Source organism: Salarias fasciatus, chromosome 5 (genome assembly GCF_902148845.1).
Source record: "Salarias fasciatus chromosome 5, fSalaFa1.1, whole genome shotgun sequence".
Lineage (NCBI taxonomy): Eukaryota > Metazoa > Chordata > Actinopteri > Blenniiformes > Blenniidae > Salarias > Salarias fasciatus.
The window spans coordinates 23,960,130-23,985,413 of NC_043749.1; the positions used below are offsets into that span (position 1 = coordinate 23,960,130).

At 42.2% G+C, this 25,284-nt stretch overlaps 1 protein-coding gene across 2 annotated transcripts in view; it reads right to left on the reverse strand.

Moving 5' to 3' along the window:
- Positions 1 to 25,284, reverse strand: part of gnai2b (guanine nucleotide binding protein (G protein), alpha inhibiting activity polypeptide 2b) — a 41,050-nt gene extending 15,766 nt beyond the window's left edge. Inside the window, exon 1 of one of the 2 annotated variants that reach the window (XM_030091437.1) lies at positions 24,800 to 25,284. In XM_030091437.1, coding sequence (XP_029947297.1) covers positions 24,800 to 24,917 — 118 coding nt within the window. In that variant the 5' untranslated portion in view covers positions 24,918 to 25,284. The remainder of the gene's footprint in view (positions 1 to 24,799) is intronic. The other variant, XM_030091436.1, reaches the window with a different exon arrangement.

The window sequence follows — 25,284 nt, forward strand, 5'->3', positions numbered from 1 at the left end:
AGTGATTCTGTGTTGTAAAAGCACTAAAAAGAAAGCTTGTACTCGCTGCCAGCAGAGCCCATAGATGGATGGTTCTAATTCTGATTCACCCTCCATGCTGCTCCAGCTCAGTGAAAACACTGGTTTTTTTATGTGCAGCGGATACATCTGCTCTCTTCAAACATTTCTGTTCTCACCCACAGAAGGTGCATGAAACGGTTAATAGTTAATCGCAATCCTGTTTCGTGTTCTCTGCAGGAAAGACACTCGCTGACATGATGGTGTAAATATTTGAACTTCATATGAGATGGCTCTTGAAATCAATTACACCAGCGGTTGTTTTATTGGCACATAAACCTGCGGTAATATCCTGCTCAGCGGCAGCAGATTATTCCCCTCGCAGCACCTCTCTGTCCTTTCATCATTAGGAATTGTTTGGACAGGCACACACGTCTGCCTCTGAACTGAAGAGATGCAGTTTGGTCGAGTCGCACTGGGACAAATTAATCTCCTTCCTGTTTGCTACCGTGAGGCGACGCCATTGTAAAGTTCACAAGACTGAAAATACATTCCTGCATTACAGTCGCTCTGCTCATTATTTATAATATTGCAGGATTCTATAAGACGGCAGTGTCGCAGTTTCACACCTGAAGCTCTCATGACTGCAGTCGCACCGCCACGGAGCTTCACATAGATTCTAAATGGTCATTTGCTCGTACGCAGACATTTTGAGCCAAACGCAGCTCTTTCAGTGCAAATCAGCCAAGGCATTTATGACCATATAAAACCATGCTTGGCTCAGATTGTATTAAATGGGCACTATTTTTCAGAATATGCTTTTTCAATTTCATTTTGGAGGAACTGGAAATTTGCCACTGGCACAGTGGGTTAAGACAAAATACAGACACTCATGCAACATCACTAAATACCACAATATTTACTGACCTATGAGAGAAATAAGTTTTTTTTTCCTTCAAAGAGTACTCTACGTTAAAGGTGCATTAAGGAGTTTGCACGTTTTATGCGAAACAGCGCCCCCTGCAGGCCTTGGGCATAATGCAGCTTAGTGAAAAACTCGTCCCTGTGGCTCCCGTGCATGGAAGAGGGGGACTCCGTCTTCGCTCGTTTAGAAGTGCTCAAGTAAGATTTAAGTTTCTTTTACCTGGTGGAGTCTGTGCTGGAGCTGTGGCAGTGCTAGAAGCCAGTCTTTTCTTACTTTCTGGAAGATCCTGCTCAGTTGTTGCTCACTAAGCATCTGGCGGAGTAATGGCGGACAAAGCGAAACTGAACAAGCCGGAGCGTGCATTACATCATTCCTTTCAAATTCTCCCCAAATAAATGCTTGTGCCGGACCGGCACTGCAACTTTCAAGTGACAATTTAGCGCTGTTAGAGGTACTTGTAATGAATATGTCAGGGCACATTGTACACATCATTAAAAATGTGCAACATATTTATGGTGGAAAATAAGTATTTTTAAGGTTGTAAAACTCCTTAATGCACCTTTAAGCAAACACTGCAATTAATATAAAGACTTATGTAGTCTTTCGCCTGGTGTAAAAACAGCAATATTCTGTATAGAAGTGAAAAAACAACATTTGGTCTTTTGGCTGAAATGGGAAATGATCGTCTTCATTATTTAACAGCAGATTAATATGAACGACTAAAATAAAACTTGCAGTAACAGTTTCCTGAAATCTACTGTAGTCTGTGGCACAATTTATATTGTGTAACTTTCTAATCGCCAAACATGTTAGAAGGGAAAAGTAGAATCACTACCACTTCTACAGGCCAATGAGTAAAAACTGTCAGCGTTTGCAAGTTCAGAGTCTGCAAGAAATAATGTGAAAGCTGCATCGAACCACATCGAAGGACTGTGGGCCCTTTGGAGAAAAATGGGAACCTCCCACTGAGGATAATCAAGTGTGGGTGAAAAGAATCGACTGAAATGACTCCATGTCCTCCAGAAGGCGTCAGTGAGAGCAGAACTGTTCGGGTTGGATGAAATATGCTGATGATCTGCGACTGGATGAATGAATTTATTCGTATGATGTGCATTTGTCAATTTTTTTTTTTTCATTTATTATTGACTATCCAACTTGAGAATTCAGCTAAGTGAAGAATTCTGACTGCAGAGTGTGCGAATGTAAATAGTGACAATTCATACCTTATTCCTCAGCAAAAAAAGAAAGGAAAAAAAAAAAAAAGAAAAGCCTCCTGTAGACAGCAGTGCAGTATTTCAGGCTTATATAAGACAGTCCTGCACACACATCCTCTTGAATGTATCTGCAGTCACTGCAAGTTGATGGTGGTCAGTGATGCATTTTTAAACGCACTGCCCAGTCCTTCTGGAGTGTTGAAAATACATGAAACATTTAAAAAGATGATTTTCTTTCAGTCTGCATTTGAATCACATGCTTTGATTACAAGCCCGGGGCCAGGAGAGGCGACACTTTACACCGTCTGAAAATAGCTGCGTACCACCGGCAGGGGGGCAGAAACACTCACAGCGCTTCGCAGGGCTCCGGTCTGTGCAGGAAAAGGTGGCATCGTGCTGAAACCTCATATAGCAGGGGTGTCAATCCCAACTGTCGGATACACTCCGGTTCGAGACAGCGCAAACGGAGACGTGGAAATTTTAATCACGATCAGGAAAATACATATAAATATATATTGTGGAAAAAAAATACATTCTCAGAAGCATCTTTTCACACAACTTGTAGTGAGACTGGGTTGACTTTGAATAGAAAGTTCTATGACGCTGACCTCTCGGCTGCAGATGTCACTGCAACCTGCTGTTCAGTTGTTGATCAGAGTGATCGGAACATTATGTCCTCCACTCACCACTGACACAGTCCAACTTGCAGTGGACCATTTGGGAGCAGCAGTCCATTTTCAGAGAAAATTGCAGAGTTAATGACTCCTCTATAATTTTCACACTTTGCTGGGTCATTCTGCAGGACAGGCTGGACCATGCTACAAGCCGGTTCAGGCCCACAGGCAGCATGTTGGACATCCAGGCTCTTTGGTGCAGGAAATAGTTAGCAGAGACAAACCAGCAACTCACCATTAACCACGATCCTCTCATACTGCCTCATTCAGTTTGGACAGAGACTGACGTCCACACCTACAGGGACTCACTTCACCAATTTACAACACAGCCTTTTGGATGAAAACTTATGCATGCACAGGAAGAACATGCAAAATGCAGAACACATGCAAAATACAGAAACACGAACAAAAGCCCTGAACGAAAGTCATCAGCACCTAAAAACGACTGAAACCGAGAACAATGAGGAGGAAACCTTGGGAATGAGCACCGCAAATGAACGGCATTTTAAAAAGAAAGATAAGAGGGAGGAGGAGTTGGGTGTAGAGGTGAACGGTATGCAGAAAGAGGAGAATCACTGCACACACTACAGCGTGTGAGAGGACGAGGCATGCAGGGCATCGGTGAGGAGATGCGGTGGTGGGATGAGGTCTGGCGTGAGCGCCGGATGAATGCATGAATATTCATGGGAGGTTATCTCCCCGTTCGCAGATAAATGCAGAACTCAGGGATGAGGTCAGCAGCTTCACGAGCCAAATGAAAAGCCGGTTCAGTGATGGAGAATTTAATTAGACTGAGAGAAAAGCGTGTTGGGTCACAGAGCAGTAAAAGCTGCTCCACCTGCTTTTTCCTGGCTTTCTGTGTCACTTCACTGCCGGCAGATTGAAGCAGAAATATTACAGGGAACACTTAAACTTCTGGAAAAAGGGAAATTAGATTGAAAATGAGTTTGTGGGCTTCACGAGACATCTTCTGCTCAACACGACAAAATGAGTGCAAACTAGCATTCATTACACTCAGAGCGAACGACGAAGTCGGTGCCGACACCGAGTTGAGTTTAAACATTTTATCGAAACACGCACTTTAGATCTGACTCTAGTGGCAAAGTGAAACTCAAAAACAAATCCCAGAACATAACTATAAATGTAATAGGTCCAATGGGGATTTATGTATGTTATTTTTTTAGGGTGAAAGACTCCTGCAGGCTTTACACAGTCCTAATTAACAGTTGCTGGGTGAAATTGATGATAAAAATATCTTTTAGTCAAAAATGACGACTTAAAGGTGCTGTAGGCAGGATTCCGCATCTCCGCCATCTTGCTTAGGGTTACCTAAGCAAGATGGCGATTTGACCCATCTAAGATGGCCATTTGAAACCCAGCACAGCCAATCCTGTCCTATTTTCTCTGACATCACGCCCTTACGCAAGTTAAGCCCCTCCCACAAGAACGTGCGACAAACGCCCCTCGACCAATCACGGTTGGAGCCTCATGGGCTCTTCTGATTGGTCAAAGATACCTGGAGCTGTCGAGATTCCTTTTCAGCTCAGAACAGAGACAGATGGAAACGCTGCGCCCTCGCGGTAGTGCAGTTTTGCTACACTCCTAAAGGATTATCAATGGATACTCTAACATTGATTCCAAAGAAAACAGAAAAAATAGCATTGACTAGCAAAATCCTGCCAACAGCACCTTTAACATGAGGCAAAATACAATAAATATAAGGCCTCACCGAGGGAAAAAATCCAGAAAAATGAGATGCACTCATTTATTTGTTCAGTACCTCTGTTTCACTACTCATTAATACAAACAGCTGACTCGTCATATTTAGACCTGGTGGCTTCAGAACTTGGTGTAAATAACATGAAAGCACAGATTCATCCTGCATTCTCTACACCTTGTAGAATGTATGCCACCATGAATTAAGACAAATCTGAAGGGTCAAAACCAATACTAGCAGAGTGTTCCTAAAGAGTGTGTGATCGGAGGTTAGATGTGGTTCTTCCTCAATCTTGATTACACAACAAAATGTAAGACATTTTAGACAGAATGATCCTATGTGCTGTTCAAATTGAAAAAAAGGTAAGCTCTGAAAGACATGGTGCACGTACACTCAAGCTTTGCATGCCAGTCAATACACACAGACACCAAGACAAAGTACACACACACACACACACACACACTCAGCAAAGTCACATTTCACAGCAGAAGTGAGAGTGCAGCATCAGCAGTCTGAAGCCAAGCTACCTCACATTTCTGCTGCCAGTGTAGGAGCAACTGTCGATTTATAAACCAGCGTCTGCAGCCCTGTTGGGTCCGAGCTGCACCGGGAGGCCAGACCAGGTCCCTGCGTCCTGGAGATCCAACACCAGCTTCAAACTCTACACACGTTAGCATTTAATCAAAGACAAGGCTGAGGTGAGGCTGGTGTCAACGTCACAAGTTTTGAGGGCATTTGGTAGAAATCAAACACAAATAGTGATAAATGTCCAGAGGGATTAGTTCTTTAACTCACTGGTCGCTGGAGACGACCGCGGCTTAGTGAGTAGAAGGTGGGATACACCGTTGGAAAGGTCGCCAGTCCATCACAGGGCAAACACCGATAAACAATTCTCACATTCTCAACTGCAGGACATTTAGGGTTACTGTTTAACTGAAGCATCCCGACAACTTTAAATTAGTAAGCTGAACTAAAAAAGCTGTGGTAAGAGCACAGACAGGGACGAGCAGGAGAAATATTATTTCTTTCTATTTGATCCCGAAAATAGTTTCTCTTTACACTGACATTACTTAGGATCCTTGGTGAAACCAGAAAAACACCCTCTGCACTTTAAAAATTAGGCTTAAACGGCCCGAATCACCGTCAGCCAATATCAATCACCAGCTTCCAAACGGGAGAAGCAGAACCATGGCAACACACGGGAAAACTGTCAATTTTCTGCTCACACCCTCCCATACAGAGAAATCAGCTTGTTTTCAGAAAGGACGCTGCTGTCTGCTACAATAAAATCAAAGGTTACTAAAATTTATCACAAATATTTCACCACTATTCAATGCAAAGCATAAACAGCTGTTGAAATTCTCAATCATCTATTATTGATCACCACATCACAGCATCTTTAGGTCTGTTACTATATTTGGTTTTTTTTTGTTTTTTTTCCAGGTGTCTGAGTCACACAGCTCACTGCTGCGCATTTCTTCTGTGCAGACATGTAACATATCTCAGCATATGCCGGCGTCATCGGCCTCCTATTGTCTGATGGGAGCGAGTGACTCACTGGGCCGCCTGTGACACGATTCCTCCTTCGCTCGCGTCCTGGCTCGCTGCCCCCGACTGTTGGTGTCACGACTGCTCGCGTCTAACTAGCTTTTACAGCCATTTAAAGGTTAATCTCCTCCGGGTGTTGATGACACTGAGCAGAATGCACAACAATGATGCTGCAGCTATTTAAAGCCCCGTCGCGGTGAGCCAAGGCGTCTGACTGACACAGGCGGCCCCGTGATGGACGCCGCTTCCTTACTTAACACATTTATAAGTGCAGTTCGATTCTTGTTCTATGTGTTCAACATAGATCCACTCAAATAAGTATATGTTGCTGGTCAAGAGTATTTTTACTTTAAAATCCAGTCCATATTTAGAAACCAATTATAGGTTGCAATTATTATAAAATGTATTGTGTTAACAATCGCATAAAAAAAAAAAAAAAAAAGATGCGACTTGATTCAGACTGATTTATTCCTTCCTCCCGTGTTTCCAACAGTGACATGTTTTCCTTCATCCATCCATACGTTACCTGGTAAGTGCTGAATATCAACCATGTGATGAGCTTATCTCGCATCACTAACTGGCTTCGTTTCTGAGGACAAGATTAGACGTGAAACATCCACAGTTCCTCGGTACACCGGACATCATGCGATGCAATAATCCTCACCAGTGACCTCTAGAGCACTGCTCTGCTGGCCGAGAAATAAATAATGCTGCATAATTATCGGTAGAAAGCCCCCAAAGCAACACCTGTGACTAATATGTCAAAAACAATGCTGCACTGATTAAAGCTCCTACAAACACACGGTACTCCGACCTCAAACACACTGTTTGCTCTGTAGGAGGAAACGGAAGCGTCGCTCCATGTAAATGTGTGTGTCTCAATGCTTTTCTAGAAAATCTCACATCTGTACACTAAAGAAGTTCATTTCCCTCCGTAGCTGGGAACCTCATGATACAGTTTATTTGAGAACTGTGCACATCCATTCATCAATCAGCCTCCTTTCAATACTTGATTCTTGAGATTTATATACGAAGACACTTCACTCTATTCTACTGGCGGACCGAGCCAAACGGATTCAGTTTGTTTGGAGAACCTGCAGGTTTCATTAGACGGTCTAAAATCCAGACCTGGTGGCCCAGGTGTTACACAGAACCGGGCCAGCCGCTCCCCGGCCACCACACAAAGCTTTTTCACATGCAGAGGAGAGGACGGCGCAGGAATTTTACATGGCTGGATACAGTGCAGCAGCATGTTATCGCCTCAAGTGGAAAAGTAGGTCATCAGCCGTGCAGGAAGCAGCGGAGCTTCACTGCTTCGCTCTGCAGAGAAGAATGTCTGCTGCGTTTCCAGAGGAAGCACCTACTCAGAGTGAAGTTTAAAAAAAAAAAAAGAGGAAAAACTTATAAATGTGACGAGCAGACGACAATGCGGACACACACAAACCCGCAACTGTTTACCGAGTGCGTAAGACGAACAACAACTGGAGGATGACGTGCAGATGAGCGTGACGCAATCGATCCCCGCTGCCTTCAGAGGAACGCGAAGCTTTTATAGGACCGCCGCTGCAGGGACACACTTCATTAAGGAATTCTAATAACAGAAGCGAGCACTTCTCTGCTTTTAATCCTTTTAGAAGGCAGCGCATCCTTCAGCACCATCGACCATCCTGTTTTAAATGGATGTCTGTAGGCAGTGGGTGGATGGCACCGGCACTGCTCTTGACTGCCTTGTACCTTTCCAATATCGCCGTTTTAGTCGCCACAGACAACACATCCTGCTTCTTAGCAAACAAGACATGTGCTTTGCAACAAGGGCAGTTTTTCCCTCCAATTTATTTCCCTCTGAAAAACACAAGCCGCTTCTCCTCTTATCTTTAAATAATACAGCCACTCCGGGCTTCATGGTACCAAGTGCAAAATATATTAAAATTATTACACCGCAGTAACGTGAAGTCAGAGGTGTAAAGAGGTGTATGTGCCAATATTATATCGTTGTGGGTGTTTTTTCACTGGGTTCTGACTTTTGAGGAGGAGCTTTTCAGCGCAGCACTGACCTGCTTGTTGCAGCAGCAGAACATCAAGAAGTACTTTTCTCTCAGTGAGGCTGTAACATCGGTCCTTTCATATTGTGCTCCTTTGCGACTTTTTAGTGAACCAAACGAGCTACGTAGAGTTAGATACTTTATCAACCTTGAGGGAAGTTCAACAATTCAGCAGCTCACACAAGAACAAAAACAGGTTTTTGAGTAACCAGATCAACATTCAAACTAAAATTTAGCACACAAAACATTCCTCATTTTAAAATCTAAAGAATCAATAGAAATAAGTTAGAATTTATGGTGATAAATCTATAGAAAAACTAACTTTATTAAAATCAGATATACAGTATTTACACATTTGAAGGCAGAGTGATTTGAAGTGATCTAAAGCGACCTAAAGTGAATAAAACACTCATGTAGGAAGCAAAAATGTTTGTTCATTCAACCTTCAAAAGAAATCTTCACAGCACATTAATATTCAGTTCACACCATCTTAATTTACCTTTACAAGGTAAATCAATTTACAAGATATCGCTGTGTCTCCGCATCCATTGATCAAACGTGGGAAACAAAGACGCTGAGGGGAATTTAAAGAAAAGGTAGAAGAGGACAAATACCAAGAACAACGTAAGACAACAAAGAAGACGAAGGAGAAAATGAGAAAGAAAAGAAGACAAAGAAGAGATCGATGAAGACATAAAAAAAGAGATTGCTTCTCGTAATATGGCCACAGAAAGTGTGAACATTAAAACACTTCATACTTTTAACAAACCGGCTCTCCTGCAGAGAGGAAATGGAGATTGTCACCGTCAGCTGAGCTGGTTATCCGTTTCACAGGTGACAGACATTTGGAAGAATCAGATATCACCCCGGACAAACACCAATCACAGAAGAGACTAAATCAATACGCACTTGAGCTTACCAGAGTTTCTATTAATTGTGCCAATCACGTGAATGGGTATTGATCACTCGTTACAACACTTGACATGCGGAGGCTTTCCACCGAAACCGAAAGGATAATCTGACTAACCGACTCGATACAGAGGAGGAAGCAAGAGTGATCAAAGAGGAAGATGTTTCTGCAAACGTAACAACGAGAAGACCGGTCAGCGAATGGAAACCTCCAGGATCTGCAGTCTGAGAGCTGTTTGGGTTCATGTCCGCCATATTTCAAAACACAAAGTGTGCCACGAGAACGAACTCAAGCAGGTTTCAGTCTTTTACAATCGACAACGTAAATCGAAACCAATCCAGACTAAAGCCTGAACAACCAACAAGCCAATACGCATTAATGGTTGCTATGAGAAGTAAACAGTTAAGGGAAGTACTGGTCAATTTACTTTTGTCTAAGTATAAAATACTGAACAGGAGAATCTATTGTGTTGGAAAGAAGCTTTTAGTATTCACTTTGGAAATGAGCTTTTGTTTTATATTGACATCTGGGCAGTATTTAGCATAATTAAATTAAGGCTTCTCTGTATTCAGAAAAACAACATCAGTCAATCCAACAAATGGACAATTTTCAAAGAAAGTCATAACTCACATGTGGGATTGAGGACTGCCTCAATGTTTATGGTCAAGTTCAAATGATTAACACTTTGCTTATGGAGGAAGCACAGACCGCCATGATGGCGCTACAAACATCCTCTCGTCTAATCAAATGAATCGGATTCAGTGCAGCAGGACAGCGATTCCACGCCTATCGCACCATCACAGCTGGTGTTTGCCCAGCAGTCGTCCTCTCGGTGTTTCTGTATAGCAGCGCGTCGGCGTCTCCTCCATACACTCACACATACGTCAGTAAACAGATGAAGCGCCAGGAGTGCCGGGCAGCTGCTGGAGGCTTTGACAGGATGTAAAACCATGCAGCACTGTGCTGGCACACCAGATTGTCAGGGTGAGGAAGGTACGCTTTGTGCTCAGGCTACCTCTTCCTGGAAATGACTTCTTTTTTTTTTTTGTGATGCTGGTTTGCGCCTAAAATCTGAAAAACAGCCGTGACTCATGACGGCTTGATGGGAAAATAGGTATCTTTAAATGTGAAACATGCAGGTGGGCAGCAGAGCTGCACTAAAATGTGAGACGGCGTGCTGAATTATTTTTTTCAGTTGAAGAAAAGGCTCGTGTAATTTATCAAAGGTCACCTTTACGTATCAACACGATTTATTATCCTCTGTTGTGCGGTCATTCTTCATAAGCCAACACAAACAGTTTCTCCCCTAATTTGTTCGTAGCATCATTCTTCCTGCCTTCCCATTGTGCCTACAGGCCTGCCGGGTGTCGCAGCAGCTGGGCAGCTGCTTCATTACGGCTGACCTCCGATGCCTGAGAGCCCGGGAGAGAGACGGGAGGGCGGGCTGCTTCCGAGGAACACAGGAAAACACGTCTGAAATACCGGTCTAAAAACATGGAGCCCGGCGGAGCCGAGGGAGAGACGACTGCATATGTATGAGCTGGAATGGTTGCCATAGTTACAATACCACACTGACTCACCAAAACTAAAATCCTTAACACATTATTATCATCATCACAACACATTAACAAGTTGGCGTGTTTCGCCTTTCTGCAGAGAAATGATTGTGCTTCTGCTGCATGTGCACAGGGAGCTGCTATCTAATCGTACGTCCAAGATCCGTCACCTTCATGTTTACAGAGAAGTCGAGACATTCATCCATTCATCTACTTTATTCAAAATATTGTGAGAAAGGAAATCACAACCATCGCAGGTAAAAAAAAAAAACTGGATACACCTTAGTCAGGTCATCAGAGCCTGACAGAGCAAACACAGAACACACACGCTACGCTAACCAGGCTAAATAACATTCCAGTTGAAAAAGAAGAGCTATTAAGCGGCAGCAACAACTTTTTTCTTTTTTTTCTCTAATATTTGCTTTGTCTCAAGAGTAAAAATCTAAACTAATACTGAAGCAATCCTCAGGCAATGATCACATTTCAAAGACAACAATCCACAAAGTGCTCTGCTGGATGAATAGTTTTGACATTTTGACAACTTTCAGTTCATCATTATCTTTCCTGAGCGGTAAATACTAGTCAGTGAGCACAAATACTGGTACAGGAGAGAAAACATTCCTGACTGAAGTGTTTTCAAATACAAGAAAAAGAACTCTAATAAAAACTAATTAACCAGTTTGTATCAATCTTGAATGAGTCTCTGCAATAAAACAAATCAATCATTTTCCTGTAGAAACTGCTTTGTTTCTTTAAAACTGATATCATCAAGGCCATGCACATTCAGTAACCTTGCCAGCAAGCTGAATTCTCGCAGTATTTGTTCTCACACGCCACGAGAATCCATCTTGTACCGCTCGTGCCTATGTGCTCGGGATCTGGATTTTTTCGGTTGGACCAATCACGCGTCGTTTAGGGCGGGACATGAAGCTTTGACGGAAGCAGGAAGCGGCGGACTGCTAAAAATATTAGCATGGCTAGCGAAAACAATGGATATCCCGACAGCGATTAAATCTGTTTTGGATGAATCCTCTATTGCGTCTTAGTAAAACGATCAGCAAGAGCTTTTTTCTTTGCAGTGATTGGCTGAAACCAAACATGGTTAGGCGGGTGCACTGTGTCCTTCTGTCCAATGAACGCAAAGAGTTCTACAGCAAGTCCCTCCTTCCCCAAACGGATTTGCCGAGTGAAATCCCAGATTGACATGTGAGGCAATTCGTTGCTGCACATGTAATATGGCTTTGGCCAGGTCACACATTCAGACTCCTTTAATCTATATTTTTTCTGAAAACAAGCATCTCATGTAATTTTACTCTGAAACAGAAGACTGTAATCTCTCCTAAATGCTGTAACATCAAACAAAGGCTTGAAACACATCAGCAGACTAATGAACCTTCTGCAGGGAGGTCCAGCAGGTGTGCAGATAGCATATGACTGCTCTCATTACAACAACTGAGATTATTCAACTTCAGCATGAATGAAGAAAAGCCTCAGAGCATATTAAACCTTATATGAATCACATCTGGTGATAAAGAGAATGGAAGTCTGCATGTGTGTCAGTAATTAGTCTTGAGTCCGATTTTTTTTTAAGCAAAACAAGAAATGCCAATGGCTCCACCGCATGCAATTTGAAAGAAAAACATGGAAATCTTTCTCTGAACCAATATTACTGTCTCAAGCTGAATATTTGACTTTTTAGGCCTATTTGGTTACAGTCCACTGAATAATGTTCAACTTCACTAAAACAGGTCTAACACCAGAACTTCCAAACAACTTACACAACGAATGAACATTTCATTTTACATATCATTTGGAGAAGTAGATAACACTTTATGTTGTAAAGATAGTAAATCATCAGAATACCAGTTGATAAATATGTATTAAGCAGGTCCTGGTCACCCTCATCAAAAGGTCACATGAAAATAATGCCTGAGTGGATAAATTTTATGAGCATTTCTGACAGAACTGGCTGACTGAATACCATCTGCATTCATAGAAGTCATTTTAAACCCGTCATTATCTTATGAGCAGGAATGTATCCAGTCAAGTCCAGTGAGGAGTTTTATGTAACCACAACTAACGTGACTTTTGACCTCTGCTGGACAGGACAGCTGATGATCTGTGTTGGGCGTCACGTGGTGAAATCACGTTTTAACTGTTAAATGTTTCATGTTATAATCAGATCATACAATATTACTCTATCAATCCAGGGTTTTAACTGTTAAACATGTCTGGTCTCCCTGAACTATAACATGCGTAATATCTTCTGTAATAAGTTCTTTAAAGTCAAACCGGTCAACTTATGCATCTTAATATCTTTTTAAAGAGAAGAACATGCTGCAATTTTGCATTGTCCCAGAAACAATGATCCTGACGATGTCTTTTGCCGTGGCTTAAAATCTGTGGTTTTATGCCGTACAGTGAGGAGTTTGTTGATGGCTGTTGTCATGGCTATGTGACCACAAACAAACAGAGAGAATCCTCTGACTGTTTCAGAAATGTCCAGAGTCTGACCACACCGCACAACGTGACTGCGGCGACTAACAACCAGAAAACTGCACAGCCTTTAAAAAAAGAAGCGCCAGCGCTTCACAACAGTAGCAGATTACCAAGACGCAGACCATCAAAGAGGTAAAACGCTGCACTGTGACCACATGATCCATCTCCGTCTGTACTGAACTTCCTCCCTGCACGTACATCCTCAGTTTACTTCAATTATTCATCCTCTGAAGGCAACTACAGCATCGTACACAGATGGCATGCACAATGACATTACAGTGCTTCCCCGAGGCTTTCTGGACACTGTCAGACGGTGGACTTTGCTCAGGCAGGTCTGGGGACGTCTTCTCCCAGGAGACAATTCTGCTTATCGAGAGCAAAATCTTTAGAGTTCCAGCAGTGTGCTTCAGTCGTTATTTCCTATATAAACCAGTTGTGAACGGTGGTGGTCACTCCCATTAGAGGTTTTCTAAGAGAAACAAAGGAGACTGGACGAGTTTCAATGACTTTACTCTTCTCAGGACTCAGAGAGGAAGTCAAAGTTGCTATTGTACTAAGCCGAATTAAACCCCAGTGCTCCGGGTGATAAACTCACAGGACGGCATAGAGGAGCCTTTAGCTCATGATCGGATCAAGTTATCGTTTCCCGATAATTGTTGCATCACTGGTGGCTTTGCGTGTCTCACATCCTGCTCATCAGCCTCCCTCCTCTCGGATGTGGACACCTTGTCTCTCTCTGTCTGTCTGTAAGCGGTTTACTGTGTGTTTGTCAGCGACAGCTTGTCTGGTGAGTCACGGAAGTCGTGTCCTGCCTTTCCTGCCAGTCTTACCTCGTCTAATCTGGCGTCTGGATTCCGGATAATCGCTAGTTTTTGAGTTTTGCCCTGGCCTTTTCCTTTGGACACCTTTACCTTGTGAAACTTACGGATCACTGTGCACCAACACGCAAAATCTTCTAATAAAGTAAATTCCAGCTGCACTGAGGTGTGTGTCTGAAGCAGAAAGAAGATGCACACCCCTTTCCAAGCTGTACTATATGTTACTGGGATTCTTTGCAGAGGAACATTTGTCCTGTACAAGGATCACAGAACTAGGAAACACGTTGTCTCCGTTTATCTATTGATTTTTCTGGTTCTATTAGTGAAAATCCACAAATGACTCCCCGATTCTGGCTTCGCTCCAGCATTCACCTTCTTCCAGGTTTCTTCTTTTTTTTTTTTTTTTTTTTCGCCTCCACAGTTCCTCAAGTAGCAATTTTCACATTTCTTCTGGTGATGCTTAATGTGTATTTGCGGCTGCCTGGTTTTCCAGCTGAGCTGGTAACTGACAGGATGAAGAAGTGCTGACAGGAGCGCGGCTGGAAAACCGAGACACACAGCAGAATTTACGCTGCTAAAACTCTACAAATATGGAAATAACGGAGAATTCATAATTTATCGAAAATGAAAGATACTTCACGCGATCTAATCGAGTTGTATCTTTAGACGGAGAGCTTCGTGAGCAGTGCTGCGAGGACACACACCCGTTTGTTACAGCATTAATATTTTAAAAAAGATTTCAAGGAACTTTCAAAAACTCTGAAAAGTTTTGCAAAGAAGCTAATGATGCCCTGAGGTTGCAAGAAATATTTGGGTCACAACAGGTGGTGCTGTGTGATTTTTGTCCTTAATCCTGAAAGAAAAATGAGGAATTCAACACTTTATCTTTATCAGACACATTTAATCTTTTTTTTTTGTGTGTTTCAGCATAAAATCACATGGAAAACTTAGTTTTATGCATCATTCGTTTTTGACACAAGGATAAACTGTTATTTTTCATCCTAAACCAGACAAAACTGAAATGTTTGTTCAATCTGTTCATTTTTGCACTTTTTATTTAAAATTTTCTGTCTCAAGAATAGAAATCACTGAGTTGACATTCAAATGTGAAGCAGAAAATGATCACTGCTAATTTCAAAGTTGACCATTCTGTCTGAATATAACAAATAGCAACAACTTAAAGAGGAAGAGAGACCAGACTGGTTCATCTCAAATCACTGACACAAGCTTTTTTAGCTGCATTCACACGCTGGGCGCTCTCGCCACACTGTAATGACAGTTTCCAGGTCCTGGATGAACACAACATTTCAAAAACTACCAGTGTGAGTAATCTGGTGTTAGAGCAGTGTCAAACATGCAACTTGTGGACCGAAACGCTCGTGCATTAACAGCAGGCGGTGGTGTAGCGGTTCACACTCTATAATCACAGTGAAAGTGTTGTGGGTTCAAAGCCAGGTCTTTCTGTGCAGGTCGCATGGATCCCCAGGATACTCCAGTTTCCTCCCGCTGTGAAAAACATGAGCCTTAAGTTCATAGGGAATCTAAAAAGCTTGCAACTTTCAGTGCGATAGTTTCTGAGAATTGGATAAAGCAGTATCAAAGATAAATGGATGGACACTAACAACTATTTTTCAAGTATAAATGATACCGGATTCCTTCACTGCACAGGACCTGAAACAACAGATGGCTGCACAGAAAACAGCAGCACTGATATCTATAGTGATATATATTGGGAATCAAGTGTTTAACAGCAGAACAATACATAAACATTTTATTTACTGCGATTTAAAACCACATATACACTGGGCACGATGATAAAACACAGATGCTTTATTTTCCTGGTTATCTCTGTTGCTTTTCACACAGGGGCATTAAGAGAAAATAAACTGATTTCTTTTCTCAGGGCTTTGCAACATTTATGTCTTGTGTTCTTAACTCCAAAGTCAGACAGTTATTTGTTCTGCTGCGTCAGAACGTTAACCTTTATACTAGAGTAGAGAAAGGTCACTGTGGAAGAGTTATGTTGTGAATAGCCGACATAACTTGTACCGTTACTGAAAGTCTTACTTAAAATAAAAAACACATGAAAATCTCTTGATACTTCAGCTCACTTCAATGATTTCAGAATCAAATACACTGTCGCCTGTTTTTTCAGACCAAGGGTGGATTGAAAAATACCAGATACAGATCCGATATGGGCTCACACATGAGTGGCTCGATTTGTGCCGTTTTCAGATTGTCATAGAAAACCAGATGATATCAGGTAACAGCGAGAAGATCCACCCTGGAGTGGAGCAGCACGACCAGTGATCAACAGAACGGACGATTTGAACCCCAGTTTGCAGGAGGCTTGGCAGCGGCGCATTTTATGTTCCCTCACCTACTCTGTCTTTATAAATATTGAGGTTTGCAGTAAAACCGTTAACTAAATTAATACACCGAGAACAACTGCTAACCTGCTGGACAACAGAGATGTCCTTTGGTCTCCAAGAAAACTACCGTTGTGTATTTTAAGAATGTGTGGAGGAGGAGAGTTATTAGTTATTCCAGGAATCAAGTGAAAGACGATCTATAAAAGAAAATCTATACAGAAGAACTCGGCGTTCGTGGCCACCGATTGGAAATACCGTCAAACGACCTGGACATTCATATCTGCTGAGCAGAGCAAAGCAGCATTTTGTTGCCCGTCTTGCAGCGAGCATTTCCCTCTAAAATAGTTCTTGGGCAGAAGGAGAGATGGAGTCACTGTGTTCTTTCCTTTTATAATCAGGCTTGACTGTTTATTCGTGTCTCTGAGAAAAGACCTCTAATCCATGCAGATTTTATTCTAAGATTAATTTGGAAAGCAGCAAAGATATAATGTCATTATTTAAAATATTGAAACTGAGTTTCGTGTTTCAGGAACATGCCGGTCCTTTGATATAATCCTTCAGCATCAAATTTAGAGTCTTTTCTTAATACCTTCTATAAATAAAATGGGGATTTCAGATGGACAGAAACAACAACTACCAATATATCAAAAACATCGTTTCATTCAGATCTGCTAAATATAAGTAAAAAAACAGGATTAGAAACATTACGGTTCTCAATTATCGATCTCATGTAGCACGTTCAGCAGCTTGTAAATGATAGATGACTGCAATATCCTGATGCTGCAGAGAGACGAAAAGAGAGAATAACGGAGAGCAAGAGAGAGAGAGCGAGAGGGAGCGATTTTCAATGTACAAAAAAAAAAAAAAAAAAAAGAGCAAAAAAGCCAATAATGAGCACAAGAATGCTTACACAGAGACTCGTACATCAAATCTGATCTCGATACATTTCCTGTGGCCCACTGCCCTTTAAAGTGTTCCTACATCTTTTCCTAGTGCAATTACTTACTTACTCATGCCTCTCTGTAGACGGAGCTGAAAATCGTCTCCCGAGGGAACGCTGCCCAGAAAAGCTGTGTCAGCACGCCGTTTACCAGTTCAGCCTCTGCAGCTGGCGTGCGAATGCCACTTATGGCCCTCTTCATTTAAATTAAACTTTACCACATCATCCATCTTTCATGCCACAGTTTGCATGTTTGACTTTTTAGAAAAAAAAAGGATGATAATTGTAAACAGGACGAATTAAAAGCTTGAAAATAAGAGCGACTGGCCCGAGTGAGAAGGCCCCCGGGTGGAGCCCGGGTTTAGGGTTTAGACCTCCTCCTGTACAGCTTCTGCATGTTATTCCTGTGTGTGTGTTCTCAACAGTTTCCCTCCACAGTCCAAAGCTAATTTACCCGTTAAATAATTCACCCTGGAGGTCCCACTGAGGTTAAAATAAAATTTAGTTTATCAAATATAAACCTGTGTGGAAAGCGGACGGATGAAGAGATGGTCAGTTCTCTCACTGGCTGGAAGCAATTTCAACATGTGGACTGATGTTGACCCAGTGCAACTGGAAACTCCTCTTTCTCCTTGCTGAAGCAAACCGTCACCTTTCACAGGGAAGACGAGGCCAGCGAGGAACAGAGCCATGAAAGAAGCGTTGTAAATTATAAATGAGGGTGATAATGGAAATGAGATTAAAAGAATGAAAGATGAGGGAAAACCTGATTTGTCACCTGCACCAGGAGAGAGATGAGAGATGCTCCCTTGAAATGGGGTTAACTGTCAACTGGGCTGAATACGGCGATTAAATGCATTTTCTTCTGAAAAGCCCCTTATGACTCAAAAGAAAATGATAACGACCTCCCATAAAGTCCTTAGAAAAATACATTCTTCTGTAATAACAAAAAAATTAAAATTACAATTCAAATTACTTTAAAATAGCAGAAAAGACCTGAGGACTTTATCTTGATTTAATCTCCTCTGCACAATGTCAAAGAATAGAAGGAGAAATTGTGGGGAAAATCCAATAAAAAGGCAAAAAGCATCCAACTCTGCAGACGAAATATTCTAAATGAATCAAAGTGTGTGAAAAATATGTGATGCAATTCAATAGAAGAGTTCAGTCATGAAGTCTGTATTGACAGAGGTTAAATATGTTCATGATTTGTGAAATACCTGAACTGGGACCCGAGTTAAGATACAGAAAGCTGCAAAATATTGACACCACTTTTCTAAATACTTGAGTTCAACACAATTCAGTGGGAAACAGAAGCAGAAGGCAAAAAAAAAAAAAAAAAATAGAATTGCATATTTTATTCTGACCATTTCTGGAAACGTATACAGCATGTCAGTGGAAATGTATGAGCTCAGATCAGTTTAGAGATTGCTCCAAATAAAGTGTTCAGAATAAATATTTGATTAAAGCATAAGACTCTAATACAGCAGCGGCTCTGTGGGACATCTGTTTCTAATACTTTGAAATCTGGGTATTTCACTTAATGACTGTTACTTTTAGCTTTTCCCTTTTGATAAACCAAAGCGATTTGCCCATTATTGTACTCCGGCTTAGATTTGGCGTCACGATGACTGCCTCCTCCGCCTCCTCCAGCGAATTACACTAACGTTACATTTCTGTGCAACCAGGCTGCAGAATGAGCCGCTTCACCAGACAGCAGGCAAAGTTGAAACTACAAAACAATTCAAACATCTTGTGTGCGATAAGTCATTAAATCATAAATTGTCATAAACTTACAGCATGTTCAAGAGAACCAAAGCCAAAATCTGTCCTTGCAAACAAGTCAGTCACCTTCATGCGTGTATTTTCACCACTTACACGTCAAAGATTCACTCAACCACAATGTTTCAGCCAGCCCGTTTAAAGGTTTTGTGGTAGGGCTGCAGAAAATGTCCAAGTGACAGAATTTTGAAAGGGAATAAAGTAAGAATATTTCACAAAATGTGGGACTCAAAAAAAAAAATCAATCACCTGACAGGGAAATAGCACCGTTATTAAAGTAGATGATGTTCATGATTTTACTCTTTCAAATATGCGCTGAACTCAAAATGTCACCTGAAACTGCAGCGCCATTTTGCAGTTTTCATGTAGCTGAAAAGTAAAAATTTCTATAGTTGTGAAATAATTAAGAGGTTCAATTCTTCAGATAGAAAATGTCATTTTGCAACAGCTGTCAAAAACGCCGGCCTGAATAAATGAGTCGAATTCTCACTTCCACAAATACCAAACCTAAAACCACCATCCTGCCTCAGGAAATATCCACAGCTCACTTCTCAATTTATCAAACACAGACATCCACAGGACCTGGAACCCCTCATCCAGTCTTAGGATTTAAAAAAAAAAAAAAATGGCCTCGGTGCTCCCTTAGCCAGAGTCATTGTTCATATAAACACAAATCAAAGCGTTTTTCACTCAGCCGTGAGGTATTAGCTTTACCAAGACGCAAAATCTATATCAAAGTGGAAGATGTATCCTGTGTGCGACTGCAGCCTGGATTAATTTCTTGCTGGTTCAGCACCTTCAGTAAATGCACATGCATTTACTGAGGACTTAGTGGTATCCACCAGAGACATGACTAACAGCTCATAAGTATATTCTCTCAGAGTGTGGGTAGCTGTGAAGCTGTCATCTCTGGACGGACAGTCTCACCCTGATCCCGTCTCTCTGTCACGAGCCGTGAGTAACGTCTGTGAAGCTCTGTTATTATTGTCTGCCTGAGGAGGGAATCGGAGACGAGCTGCAGTGGATGCAGATCTGAGGATATTTCAAAAGAATAAGGTTGTAAAAAAAACAAATAAATGAATGATTGTGAAGCAAAGAGGAGCTGCTCCGCTGACTCATCAGTAACCATGTAAAACACTTTGAATGTGAGATTTTATTGATGTAATGAATTTACTGGTAATAGATACGACTGCATACACGACAAAATGATCTGTTGTGGTTGAAAGCAAACACTGAGGAACAGCGAGGCTGAATTTAATTAGATGCATAACTTCTCCCATTGTGTTTTTCAGCTGAATATTGTGTTTGGTGAAAGACGACAGGCCGACACTCGGCTGCGGCGTTTCCACTTTCATGTCCCGTACTTCTGCAACTGTAACGTTATCTGCCTCGATGAATCATCTCTGACTGGTCAATACCTAAATAATGGTGTAATTTCCCCCAGAGCTGAAGAATCCTTACTTCTCCTAACCTCATTTGAGTCCTCTGTACTTAAACAGTTTTGGTTTTGTTTACTTGCCATAATCTTTCTTAATGGAGTTTTCTCATCGTTCAGCCTCCACAGCTCAGATTAGATAATCTCGTGAGGCTTCACAGCAACACCGAGTGCCTCCCTGACTTCATTTGCCCCGAGTTTCACCTCTCAAATTACAGAGGCAAATGAATTATCTCTTTGTTTGGCAGAAGCTAAAAAGTCTAAAAAGAACTGCCGGCACCTATCACAGCAAACACTGCGCCTGCTTCTGGGAGCAGAAATCCCATATTCTCCCAAACAAAGGCTGGGAAAACATTAAAGGAAAGTGCGGCACTAATGATGGACTCTGTGCTTGTACGGCATTTCTATCAAGCAAGCATCACTTTAGAAAAAACATTTAGTCTGGACTAAAGCTTTAGCCAAAACTCCACAGCATGGGCTGGACACACCTGCAAAATGATGAAAACAGAAGCTGTAGACGAGAATCAGCTCTGATTTTGGCTTTTTGCAAAATCAGAAAGATTTATGTAACACTGGTTTCTGTTCAAGGTTCAAATAAAGACGTAGCATCCAGTCAGACAGTCACTTACTGAGGCCGGTCTTCAGGATGGTGCAACACGGTGAAATCTTTTGTTCGAGCAGTGAAAGTGGTGTGAGAATTGTTTCCTGCGGACCCATTTTTAGCTCAACCACTGACATGACATACGAAAGCTCTTTGTGTCTGGCAACATCTTCATTAACTGTTCGTCAGTGTCGGGTCGAGTTCCCCACATAACTTCTGACTCCACACCCAGAGTCCTCTGAATCCAGCACTAGGTGGGTCTTTGGTCCATTCTGAACTTTGTGACTGAAACAAGATCCCAGGTGATGAAAGGACTCACTCATTCTGGGAGATAATAAACTGAGAAACAAGCTTTTTATTTCCCTGAGAATTAAAGATGAAGTACATGAAAGAGAAGAACTTGGTGAAATGACAAGAAGCCATTAAAAAATGTTTGATACACACTCGGTTATGCTTCAGTAGCTGCTGTCAAGTGACTCATCCTGTCAGCCAGAACAAATCTGGATCTCTAACCACTGGGTCCTCTTCAGAATTAAAAGTAAGGCTGGGAATTTAACATTAAATAGCAGGTTTCTCGGTGCACCTGTGTTTCAGTTCCCATTATGGCGATTTATGCCGACGCAGCAGATGCTTCAGACAAATGCCTTCATGCAGAACATGTAACGATAGAAAAAAGATAATGATTCTTTCATTCTTCTAAATTCAGTGTGAATTGAAACACGTGGCTTCTTGAATCCAATACTGAGAAATTATTTTCATTAGAGATAAAAGTCCACAAGCAGCAGCATCCCCTACATTAAGGCTGTTTCTCTTTGAGCAAAACCTTTTCTTTTAAAAGGTTTTGCAGAGGTTCTGAGTGCAGCAGTCATGAAGAAATGGTCAACTAACTGTCAAACAACAGAGAATGTTCATCAAAAAAAATACAATTATCACAAAAAAACAATAACTGAGATGGTTTATCACAGACTAACAGAAAAAGAGACAAGGTATGAGCAAGATATTGGTCAGAAGATTTAAGCATCTCATTGTTCTGCACTTGATGCCAACTTTCTCAGCTAAATGTAAAAACTAGAAAGCAGAGAGAAGCTGCTAGCCTGGAGCTGCTCAAAGAAAACACAAGTAAAATACCAGACACCGATTTGACCTTTTCACCTTGTTTGCTTCTTTTAGAAAAGTGTAAAATTGTTCATATTGAGCTGAAACTCACAGCATCTGGCCGACAAGATGTTCTCATAAACAACCAAAAGTAAGTAAAAATCTACCAGCCATGATGCCTCTGGACATCTTATAAAATTATGTTTTCTCCAACATCAGACATCAAAAGGTAGCGCAAGCATTCAGACATCTCCTCTTTTTAAAATCACTGTTGAATCTTTATTTCCGATTCTTGGACAGTTCTGCTCAGATCAACACTTTTTAGTCAAAACTGGGAAAGTATCCACTGATCTGAAGGCTGCTGCGGCTGCAGATGTCTGGCTTCACCGTGATGACCGATGGGGGAGCAAAGCTTCAGTACTTCTGGCACAACTTGCCGTTCTCCAACAAGGAGCTTAACTGCTAGCATCACAGCGGGTGTTTGAACCATGAACGGACCGATACGTTTCCTATTTGAACAGTCCTCCTCGTCACGCTGTTCACGTCATGAGACAAAACCCACAGCTAACAGGTGATCTGCAGTACCGCTCCATCGAGAGGCTTCAAACAGGAAGTTCTCAGAGGGAAGTGGTCACTGAGCCGAGAGCGGCAGAGTGTCATCAGCAGGTTGAAGGGATGGATGAGGGACCAGTGGGCCTCAGTACTGTTCTCTCATTGAAGTCCAGTCACCCTAAGCAGAAATGAGAGCCAACGATGTTGGAGATGTCGAGGAGGCTCGAAGCATCAGCCGCTGACGTCGCCAGACGAGCCTTTGGAGTGCAGCTACAGTCTGGACAGGAGTGTCTAATCAGTGACGAGTCAATGCTACCTGCAGAACAACATTAATACAGTCATTCTGCCCGTGCAGCAACACAGGCCTAATTTAGCCTTTATGGATGCCAAAGCTTCATGGCTGCTGCAGACTGGGGTACCTCAAATGCAGTGACCTGCACTTTCTCCAGACCTGAATCCCAAAGAAAACCTCAATGATCAGCTGAGCCCCGTGTAGAGGCTTGAACTTCTTATATTTCCCATAAATTTCATCTGGAAGCCAAACATCCCTCACTTTTTGTAAACAGTGTAGAAATGCTCCAGTATAAACCAGAGACACGAAGCAGCCATTATAAAAATCACTTTCTGTAATTGAGATACTGCATAACAAACATGTGGTAGTATTTGGAGGACTGGTCATAACTTCACAATACAACTCCTTCCTAGATCAGCTGGTTAAGCAAGTTCCAGCACATAGCAAAATTTATTTATCGTCATTTGAAATGACTCATTTAATTTGCAAGACTTGGTGTCTGTCACATGCCAAAATGCCCTTGGGAATATAGGTGGGACCTGTGATCCTGCTAGGATTTTCTCTTTACTAAGATATTCTAATGCTAAGCTAGATGCTTCAACTTCTGTCATTCACAGTGCAAATCAGTCAACTGCCACAGTGTTGTACTTCTGAAAGAGCAGCTATATTACCGTGTGTGTGTGTGTGTGTGTGTGTGTGTGTGTGTGTGTGTGTGTGTGTGTGTGTGTGTGTGTGTGTAAGAATGGCCCAAGAGGGGCAGACATGAAAAATCAAACAAGAGGGAGCCAGCCATCGATTTACAGCAGTGCAGAAAGGTCAGACATGGGGATCCGACAGATCTGAGCAGCAGTGGCGTTCTCCTGCAGCAGCACTGGACTGAAGATGAAGGACACATGGAACAAACGCTACAGCGAGTTAAGGCGTGGGCATGCCGTCAGGAGTGTCTTCATTCCATCAGTTTGTGTCAACAGGAACCATTCTAAGAGTGATGATGGGAGGGTAACCACAGCATGTGTGTGTGTGTGTCATTAAACCTTTAGTTATCACAACTTTTAAGTAGGCGCCCTGCAGCTCCTCAGCACTTTGCTGGATCCTGTACTCCGTTAACAGCTTGTCACAGCAAGACGACACACTCCCAGTCCCACCTGCCTACCTCCACCGCCCCGTCTCCATCACACACAGTAAACAAAGACAGCTCAAACAGATAGGAGGGAAGTGAGAACTGTGTGTGTGTGTGTGTGTGTGTAGGCCTGCAAGCAGGCAGACTGAGTAAGCAAAGGCTGTGTTTTCAAGCTAGAAGAATCTATTTTTTTCTTACTTGCTCGCCAGCAAGTGAGAATTACTTAGTTCCCATCCATAGAGGAGATTTTGAGATGTTGTGTGTTAAAGATCAGAGCTGTAGACCTACAGTGTTGATGTTTAGTCCTGAATCGCAGGTTCAAAATGTTGAAGTGAGCTTTCTGGGAAAATTGCCAGCCTGGAGCTCTGAGACTCTGTGCAGCGTGTTGACCTTAATGATATCTGAATTATCTCCAAATATGTGGAAAATTATGTTGACTAATTAAAAACAAGCTTACTGTGTTTCAACTTGGCTGAGAGACCAAACATTTACACAAGTGTGTGTATGTTTCATGATTTCATCCTAAAACAATTAACAGACAATTAACTCTCACACATGATATTTTTACAGTTTGAAGATTATGGTCAGATCATACTAAATCACTTAGTGTTGTGCATTTAATAGAACATCATAAAAAACTGATTGAGTCCATCATGTCACCATTTTCTGCGTTCATATAACCAGAGCAGGAGTTGGCTGTTTTGACTCACCCAATAAAAGCAATTTCACTTCTCTGGCCGCCTTCTCTCCATCCTCTCGGAGGTTTTTGTCGATCATCTTTGACCTCTCCGCGGCAGCTTTATCCTCGGCGCTCACCGTACAACCCATGATCCGAAGGCTCTGGGGCGCACCGACCGCTTGCGCAAAGAAATGTATTAAAGATGGGTTCAGATCTGATGCTGCCGGAGTAGAAACAGCAACGACGGAGCAGCTGCAGAACAGCCCCGTGCCTCACTTTTCTTCCAAATCCACGCGTGAAAAGTCAAGAGTCCAGCTCAGACGAGAATGGGAATGATCTGCGGTCTTGCACTACAGTTCAGGTCGCACTGAGTGGCCCATGCCCGCGCGCTCACAAACCCTCCGTCCTGCATCCGTCCTCGGGCTGAGACGCCTGAGCTGAGCTGGGTCTTGAGGAGGGCCTGTTCCTCCGCTCCTTCACGTCTCCGCGCTTCTTCTTCTTCTTCTTCTCCTGCTG